Consider the following 9248-nt stretch of genomic DNA (forward strand, 5'->3'; position numbering starts at 1 on the left):
TGGGAGGATCATTTGAGCCCAGGAGGTTGAGGCTGTAGGGAACCGAGATGGCACCACTGGACTCCAGCCTAGGCAACAGAGTGAGGTCCTGTCTCAAAAAAGACAATAAGAACAGGGGCCCAGCACGGTGGTTCACACCTCTGATCCCAGCACTTTGGGAGGCCAAGGCAGGTAGATCGCTTGAGCCCAGGAGTTCAAGACCAGCCTGAGCAACATAGTGAGACCCCATCTCTACAAAAAATTTAAAAATTAGCCAGGCGTGGTGGTGCATACCTGTAGTCCCAACTACTCAGGAGGCTGAAGTGGAAAGATTGCTTGGGCCAGGGAAGTTGAGGCTGCAGGGAACTGAGATGGCACCACAGCACTCCAGCCTGGGCAACAGAGCCAAGACCTTGTCTCATAAAAAAAATAAAAATAGAGAAAATAAGGAGTGTTGGGGGGTGGCAGTTTTAAGTGAACAGGAAAGGCCTCATTGGGAAAATGATATTTGATCAGAGTTGAAGCAAGTGAGACAGGCAGATACTGGGACGAATGTTCTAGTCATAACAGCCTATACCTGTAAAGGCCACGACGCTAGGAGCTCAAGACCAGCTTAGGCAACATAGTGAGACCCCCATCTCTACAAAAAATTAAAAATAGCCAGGCATGGCTGGGCACAGTGGCTCACACCTGTAATCCTAGCACTTTGGGAGGCTGAGGCTGGCGGATCATGAGGTCAGGAGGTCGAGACCATCCTAGCTAATACGGTGAAACCCTGTCTCTACTAAAAATACAAAAAAGTAGCCGGGCATGGCAGTGGGCGCCTGTAGTCCCAGCTACTCGGGAGGCTGAGGCAGGAGAATGGCGTGAACCCAGGAGGCGGAGCTTGCAGTGAGCCGAGATCGTGCCACTGCACTCCAGCCTGGGGCGACAGAGCAAGACTCTGTCTCAAAAAAAAAAATAGCCAGGCATGGTGGTGCACACCCATAGTTCTAGCTACTCAGGGGCCTGAGGCAGGAGGATCGCTTCAGCCCAGGAGTTGGAGGCTGCAGCGATTGTGCTACTGCACTCCAGCTTGGACAGCAGCGCGAGACCTTGTCTCTTAAAAAAAAAAAAAGAGGCTGGTGCCGTCGCTCACGCCTGTAATCCCAGCACTTTGGGAGGCTGAGGCGGGTGTAATCCGAGGTCAAAAGATTGAGACCATCCTGACCGACATGGTAAAACCCCGTCTCTACTAAAAATACAAAAATTAGCTGGTCATGGTTGTGCGTGCCTGTAGTCCCAACTTCTCAGGAGGCTGAGACAGGAGAATCACTTGAACCCAGGAGGCGTAGGTTGCAGTGAACCGACATCGCGCCACTACACTCCAGCCTGGCAACAGAGTAAGACTCCGTATCAAAAAAAAAGAAAAGAAAGAAAAAGAGAAGAGAAAGACAATGTGGATTATAAGAGACAGAATAAGAGAGGTGAATGAAGGATGATCCCAAGGTTGGGGCCTGAGCAACTGGAAAAAACAACTAAAACAGGGAAGCTTTAGGAGGAGCAGGTTTGTGTGGAGGAAATGAGGAGTTGAGTTGTCAGCATGTTAACTTTGAAATACCTACCAGACATCCATACAGAGATGTAGAGCAATCGCATGTGCAGTTCTGAAGTTTCAGAGAAAAGTTCGTGAATCCCAGCTGGGCATTCCCAGCACTTCGGGAGGCCGAAGCAGGATTTCTTGAGCCCAGGGGTTTGAGACCAGCCTGGGCAACATAGTGAGAGTCCACCTCTACCAAAAACCAACAAAATGGGCTGGGCACAGTGTGGCTCATGCCTGTAATCCCAGCACTTTGGGCCGAGGCAGGCGGATCACTTAAGGTCAGCAGTTTGAGACCAGCCTGGCCAAAATGGCAAAACCCCATCTCTACTAAAAACACAAAAATTAGCCAGGTGTGGTGGTGCTGCTCTGGAGGCTGAGACAGGAGAATTGCTTGAAACTGGGAGGTGGAGGTTGCAGTGAGCCAAGGTCGCGCTACTGCACTCCAGCCTGGGAGACAGAGCAAGACTTCATCTCAAAAACAACAACAAAAAAAAAAAAAAAGAGAAAGGTTCATGCTGGAGATATGTACCTGGAAGTTGTTTCTGAATGGTATTGAAAGCCAGGAGCCCGGATGGGCTGTGTGAAATGTCTGTGGCGCTCCCTGCAGTGAGTGAGCACTCAGCCAGGTGCCTGACTGTCCCATATCCTTCAAGCTAGGGGATGATGATGTGGCAGATGGCTTGGCCTTCCATGTCAAGCACAGCTACCAGCCCCACGGCCGCTGGGCAGAGCGGGCTGGCCAAGAGCCCCTCAAGACCATCCTGGATGCCCAGGACCTGGATTGCTACTTTACCCCCACGAAGCCCGAGAGTCTGGAGAACTCCATTCTGGATTCAGTGGAGCCACAGAGCCTGGCCAGCCTGCTGAGTGAGGTACGCACTTCCCCCCAAGCCTGGCCTGTAGCCCTGGTACTGTGACGGCCCCGGGGCCTGGTGCCTCAGGCTGACTCCCACTCCATGGGGGCAGGGAGGATTACATGAGGCGGTAAAGGGTAGGAGGGTGAGCCCCAGGACTGTTGCACAGCAAGACTTCCCAGGGCAGACAGGGAGTCATTGGAAAGTGAGTCACTTGGGGGTTAAGAGCTTGGATGCTAGAGCAGGCTTGTACCCAAGTGGGGGGACATTTGGGTAGATGGAGCCCTGACCCTACCCATTCCTGTTGTGTGACCTTGAGTAAGAGGCTTACCTCTCTGGACTTCAGTCGTCTAAAAAGTAGTCATAATGGGGCCAGGGGCAGTGACTAACACCTCTAATCTCAGCATTTGGGGAGGCCAAGGCAGGAGGATTACTTAAGGATCACTTGAGTTCAAGGCCAGCCTGGGCAACATAGCAAAATCCCACCTCTACAAAAATATTTTTTAAATTGTTTTGTTTTGTTTTCTTTAAAAAAAAAAAAAAAAAAAAAACTTTTAAATGGTAATAACAATCTCTTCTGCCCCAGAGGGCTTTTACAGGAATCCATGCTTAAACATAGGGCCTGGGCTCTTAGAGGTGCCCGTGCAACTTTAGCTCTTACTCTACTATTTTCCAAACAAAATTCCTTTTTATCCTATCCTATAATTTGTCATCTTTATTGGGGTATAATATACATCCAGTAACATGCACAGATTTTAGGTATACAGCTTGATGAACTATCTGTGTAATTCATATATGTCCACTACCCTGGGTAAAATCTGGAATGTGTTCTACCTCCTAGAAGGTTTCTGCCCCTCCCAGTCAGGTCCCTGCGTCAGGATAACCAGTATTCTGACCTCTAACCAAGGACTGGGTTTCCTATTATTGAACTTCATATAAATAGACACGTAGAGGGTTGGACCTCCTATTTTTGGTGCCATACCTCTTCCTCATCTATAAAGGGACTGATAATGTAGAGGCAGCCCAGGACAAGCTGGTTGTGAGCAGAGTGCGTGGCACAGGCCCTGGGTCACAGCCTCCAGCAGCCAGCGTGGTTCCTGGCATAATAGTGGCCCCAGCCATGGCTGCTTCAGAATGGCTATGCTGCCTTCTCCATAGTCAGAGAGTCCCCAGGAAGCTGGCCGTGGGCACCTCTCCTTTCTCCCCCGACAGAGGGAATCATCTGAGGCCAGTGAGCTCATCCTCTACTCTCTGGAGGCAGAAGTGACAGTCACAGGGACAGACAGGTGGGTGTCCTTTCTACTAAGGGAGCTTTAGTTGGAGGAAGCCCCAGCTGATAGCTGCACCCTCGAAGAACTGCTCTCTGCCTTCCCAGTGGGCTTGTGGGAGTGGAGACAGTTGTGGCCTGCATGGGGCAGGAGCCCAGCCTTAGTTCCAAGGTTCCAGGTGGGGTACAGGAGGGCCTGACCTGGGGGAAGGAGGGGACATTTGGAGGAGGCAGGGAGGCTGAGGCAGTGCTCCTGCAGGAGCAGCAGGTACGGGTGCCTAGGGGCTCCAGGTGTAGCTGGCTATTGAGTCTCTAGCTGAAGTCCTTATTCTCTCTCTGCCCCCACTGGCACTGCAGCCAGTATTGTGGGAAGGAGGCGGAGGCCAGGCCTGGAGACCAGCAGGGCAACTCCTACCTCAGGGTGTCCTCTGACAGCCCAAAGGACCAGAGCCCGCCTGAGGGTGAGTGCAGGGCAGGCAGGGACCCTGTGACAGTCTGTGCGTTCAGCCAGGCCCCTTTCTGGGCACCAATGGTGACTTTGACCCAGTACTGAAGTTCAGAGTCTGTCAAGGAAGACACGTGGTCCCTGCTGCTGCCTGAGGATTCTGGGCCCAGCTGCCTACAGCTGAGAGTCCAGCTCTGCCACCTCCTTGATGTGGAACTTCCCTCATTCATAAAACGGTGGGTGGGTGCTCTTATCATCCCTCCTCCAGATGGGGAAACTGAGCCCAGGGAAGCATAGCTCTGGCCCTGGCTCACCTGAATGGTCAGGCTGTGGGCTCCTGACCCCGACTCTCTCCTTCAGACTCGGGGGAGTCAGAGGCCGACTTGGAGTGCAGCTTCGCGGCCATCCACTCCCCAGCTCCGCCTCCTGACCCTGCCCCTCGGTTTGCCACATTGCTGCCCCATTTCCCAGGTAAGCAGGGGCCAGACACACAGGGGACTTGCTGCTCGGGCCTGGCTTAGGGCCAGTCACAGTGTCTAAGCACAGGCCCCGCACTTGGAGCCCACTGAGCCTGGAACACGGGGATCCCTGCTTCTCAGCCTGCAGGCAACAGGGCAGGGATGGGTGGGGCCTGCTTTCTCCATTTCAGGTGGCGTCTGCTGTGACTCATGGTGTTGGCTCCTCTTGTCCCTCCCCTCCTTCCCTGTCAGGATGTGCAGGTCCCACAGAAGATGAGCTGTCCCTGCCCGAGGGACCCAGCGTCCCCAGCAGCTCCCTACCCCAGACTCCGGAGCAGGAGAAGTTCCTCCGCCACCACTTTGAGACACTGACTGAGTCCCCCTGCAGAGGTAGGACCCTGCCTCACCCGCACCTGCCAAGGCCATCTGTGCAGCCTGGGCACAGCATTGGTGTCCCTGGAGTTGGCTCCCCAGCAGGGCCGGGAGGGTAAGTGGAGAACACCTGCTCCATTTTTTTTTTTGTTTTTTTTTTTGAGACAGAGTCTCACTCTGTTGCCCAGGCTGGAGTGCATTGGCGCAATCTCGGCTCCCTGCAACCTCCAACTCCCTGGTTCAAGCGATTCTCCTGCCTCAGCCTCCCGAGTAGCTGGAATTACAGGCGCACACCACCAAGCCTTGCTGATTTTTTGTATTTTTAGTAGAGATGAGGTTTCACCATGTTGGCCAGACTGGTCTCAAACTCCTGGCCTCAGGTGACCCACCCGCCTTGGCCTCCCAAAGTGCTGGGATTATAGTTGTGAGCCACCGTTCCTGGCCTGCTGCTTCACTCTTGACCTAAGCCTCACAATGCCTCCTTGCCCACTGCCCCTGCTTGTACCCTGTGTCTGCAGATAAGGGTTTCTGGGGATTGCCCCACTGGGCTGTTGGCTGGCCTGGGGACGGGGCTGCTTGGCGGGAAGGGTTATGAGGGTCACCTCGGGATGTTCCCCTAGAGCTCTTCCCCACAGCTCCGGGAGACGTGGAGGGCTCTGAAGGTGAGGAGTACTTCTTCAACCCACGCCTGAGCATCTCCACTCAGTTCCTCTCAAGCCTCCAGAAGGCATCCAGGTAGAAGCTAGCCAAGCACAGCCCACCCTCTGGCTCCTTTGCTGCCCCCCGGAGCAGGCTGAATGAGAATCATTCCCCCTGCTCTCCTTCCTATAGGTTCACCCACACCTTCCCTCCCCGGGCAACCCAGCGCCTCATGAAGTCTCCAGAGGTCAAACCCGTGGACCGAGGCGGAAGCCAGCCCAGAGCAGATACTGGCTACGCCTCCCCAGACGGGACCCACGTGAGTACTGGGGCCACCTCCCTCAGGGCATGGGGCTGGGAACCCTGAGGTCTTGTCCTCACCTCAGAGCTGTGCCTACAGGTCCTCGCTGCAGGGAAGGCTGAGGAGACCCTGGAGGCCTGGCGCCCACCACGTGAGTGCCCCAGTCCCAGACGGACAACCCTGGGTTTCTCGGCAAGTGGCCGGATGTTCAGCCGAGCTGTGGGGCCAGGGGGGCCCTAGCCATCAGCTCTGTGTAGGGGAGTCAGTGCCATCTGCTTTCATTACAGCCCCCTGCCTTACGAGCCTGGCGTCCTGTGTCCCTGCCTCCGTGCTGCCCACAGATAGGAAACTCCCAACGCCCACTTCTGCTCCCACCCCAGGCCTGGCTCAGGGTGTCCACACCCCCTCCACCTGTTCCTACATGGAGGCCACTGCCAGCTCCCGTGCCAGGATATCACGCAGCATCTCCCTCGGTGACAGCGAGGGCCCTATCGTGGCCACACTGGCCCAGCCCCTCCGTAGGCCATCATCTGTTGGGGAGCTGGCCTCTCTGGGCCAGGAGCTTCAGGCCACCACCGCTGCAGCAACACCCAACTTGAGCAGCGAGGGCCAAGAGCCTGCCCTGCATTCCTGGGGCAACCACGAGGCCCGGGCCAACCTGAGACTGACCCTGTCAAGTGTCTGTGACGGGCTCTTGCTGCCCCCTGTGGATGCCCAGCCTGGCGTCACCATCCCAGCAGTGAGCTTCCCAGCCCCTAGCCCCATGGATGAGAGCACCCTAAGGCTCCATGGCTCTGCCTTTCGCCCAAGTCTCCCAGCTCCTGAGTCCCCTGGCCTTCCTGCCCACCCCAGTAGCCCCCAGCTTCCAGAGGCCAGGCCTGGCGTCCCTGGCGGCACTGCCTCCCTCCTGGAGTCCACCTCTGGTGAGTACAGCCCTGGAGCAAGGACTGTCCCCTAAGCCCATCCTGTGTGCTAGCTGGCTCACCTTCAAAGATGGACACTTGACCTGCCCACAGGAACTGTGCCATTCATTCATTCGTTCAGTAACTTTAATAAGCATTACATGTTGGGCTTTGTGCTAGACCCTGGGACATGGGACATGGTGGTAGACAAAACAGAGAATTGACATCTTCATTGGGGGCAATGCCCAGACTAAACCTTTACGGAACCCGTCATATGTATCACGAAGTGACACATGCTCAGGAGAGATAGAGGAGGGCGAGGGAGTGCAGGGTGGGGATGGGTTGGATTACAAACCAGAGAACGAGAAGAGGCTTCAGGGAGGAGGCTGCATTGGAGCAGAGACCTGTGGGAGTGAAGGGGAGGGAGCCTTGGGGACCCAGAGAAGAGTTCCAGACAGAAGGACAGCATGGAGTCCACCCAACTACCCTGGCAGCTCACACCAATGGAATGCAGCTCGTCTTGCTCATTCCCTCCTCTCTACCTCAGGTGCGCTCGGTCTATTCCAGGGCAGCCCTGCCCGCTGGAGTGAGCCCTGGGTGCCGGCTGAAGCCCTGCCCCCGTCCCCCCTTGAGCTGAACAGGGTGGGGAACATCTTGCATAGGCTGCAGACCACCTTCCAAGAAGCCCTCGACCTTTACCATGTGGTGAGCCAAACCCAGAGTCAGGAAAGGGTTGAGGGGTCTCTTGGGACCGCCTGGCCTTGGTGGCCCCTGACAAGGCTGGCATCCCTTGCAGTTGATCTCCAGTGGCCAGGTGGACACCAGGCAGCAGCAGGCACGGACTGAGCTGGTCTCCACCTTCCTGTGGATCCACAGTCAGCTGGAGGCCGAATGCCTGGTGGGGACCAGTGTGGCCCCAGCCCAGGCCCTGCCCAGCCCAGGACCCCCCTCCCCACCGACGCTGTGCCCTCTGGCCAGCCCAGACCTGCAGGCCCTGCTGGAACACTACTCGGAGCTGCTGGTGCAGGCTGTACGGAGGAAGGCACGGGGGCACTGAGGGTGCAGCCCCTCCACCACAGCCCTGCTGCTTCTGAGGACTTAGGTATTTTGAGCGAATAAACTGACAGCTTGGAGGAATGGTTCCTGGTGTCTGTTTGGGCCTATCCACAAAGCCCTCTTCAGGTGGAAGCAGGGAGGGAGGGTAGAGGGTGATGCCCAGAGAACTCGTGTCTGTCAGTGGAGAGCACGGGACCAGCATTCCCAAGAAGTTCAGGAACTGCAGCCATGATCAGGGCCGGTCCTCCCACACTGCGCACAGAGCTGCCGCAGACTAATGTGAGGTGCTTACCCAGTGGGGCCCAGTTGTGCCCCAGGGAGGAGCCAGCCCCTCCCTCTTACCTGCCCCCTGCCAGTGCCTGAGAACTCTCTGGGGCTGCTGTGATCACTATGTGCCTACCTTGCCCAGCAGCCCATGCTTTGCCACATCACGCTCGGGGCCTCTGGGCCAAGGCCACAGTAGATCCCACAAGGTCCAGGGTGGTGGTGTCCCTATCTGCAACAGGGGAAACTGAGGACCCAGGAACAGGCTTGCCCAAGCTGGGTATGGTGGCCTGCACTTATAATCCTGGCTACTCAGGAGGCTGAGGTGGGAGGATCGCTTGAGGCCAGGAGTTTGAGACCAGCCTGGGCAACTTGGTGAAATCCCATCTCTTTATTTATTTATTTTTGGTTTTGAGATGGAATCTTGCTCTGTCACCCAGGCTAGAGTGCAGTAGTGTGATCTCGGCTCACTGCAAACTCTACCTCCCAGGTTCAAGCGATTCTCCTGCCTCAGCCTCCCAAGTAGCTGGGATTACAGGTGCCCACCACTATACCCAGCTGATTTTTGTATTTTTAGTAGAGATGGAGTTTTGCCATGTTGGCCAGACTGGTCTTGAACTCCTGACCTTGGGTAATACATCCACCTCGGCCTCCCAAAGTGCTGGGATTACAGGCATGAGCCACTGCACCTGGCCAAAACCCCATCTCTTTAAACAAAACAAAGTAAAACAAGAAACCCAGGCAGGCTTGCCCACTGTATGATCCTGGCAGCAGGCCCAGGCCACCAGCAACTGGGACAGATAACTGCTTCCCCTTCAGGAGTTCTACATTCCATGAGCTCCCGGCACTGGTACCAGCTACCCCAGGCAGCAGGCATCTGGCCACATGGAGTGTCTGCTAAAAAAGCCACTCTTGGTTGGGTGCAGTGGCTCACGCCTGTAATCCCAGCACTTTGGGAAGCCCAGGTGGGTGGATCACCTGAGGTCAGGAGTTCTAGACCAGCCTGGCCAACATGGTGAAACCCTGTCTCTACTAAAAATACAAAAATTAGTCAGGTGTGGTGGTGGGCGCCTGTAATCCTGGCTACTTGGGTGGCTGAGTCAAGGAGAATCGCTTAAACCTGGGAGGC

At 55.7% G+C, this 9248-nt stretch overlaps 1 protein-coding gene across 3 annotated transcripts in view; it reads left to right on the forward strand.

Moving 5' to 3' along the window:
* Nucleotides 1–7936, forward strand: part of WDR62 (WD repeat domain 62) — a 52617-nt gene extending 44681 nt beyond the window's left edge. For 2 of the 3 annotated variants that reach the window (XM_011948542.1, XM_011948558.1), the window contains exons 22-32: nucleotides 2215–2433; nucleotides 3574–3701; nucleotides 4040–4143; nucleotides 4488–4598; nucleotides 4838–4975; nucleotides 5578–5692; nucleotides 5789–5915; nucleotides 5997–6048; nucleotides 6185–6820; nucleotides 7347–7504; nucleotides 7596–7936. In XM_011948542.1, the coding sequence (XP_011803932.1) occupies nucleotides 2215–2433; nucleotides 3574–3701; nucleotides 4040–4143; nucleotides 4488–4598; nucleotides 4838–4975; nucleotides 5578–5692; nucleotides 5789–5915; nucleotides 5997–6048; nucleotides 6185–6820; nucleotides 7347–7504; nucleotides 7596–7856 (2049 nt within the window). In that variant the 3' untranslated portion in view covers nucleotides 7857–7936. The remainder of the gene's footprint in view (nucleotides 1–2214; nucleotides 2434–3573; nucleotides 3702–4039; nucleotides 4144–4487; nucleotides 4599–4837; nucleotides 4976–5577; nucleotides 5693–5788; nucleotides 5916–5996; nucleotides 6049–6184; nucleotides 6821–7346; nucleotides 7505–7595) is intronic. The other variant, XM_011948550.1, reaches the window with a different exon arrangement.
* The last annotated feature ends 1312 nt before the right edge of the window (nucleotides 7937–9248 follow it).

Source organism: Colobus angolensis, unplaced genomic scaffold (assembly GCF_000951035.1).
Source record: "Colobus angolensis palliatus isolate OR3802 unplaced genomic scaffold, Cang.pa_1.0 Scaffold107, whole genome shotgun sequence".
Classification (NCBI taxonomy): domain Eukaryota; kingdom Metazoa; phylum Chordata; class Mammalia; order Primates; family Cercopithecidae; genus Colobus; species Colobus angolensis.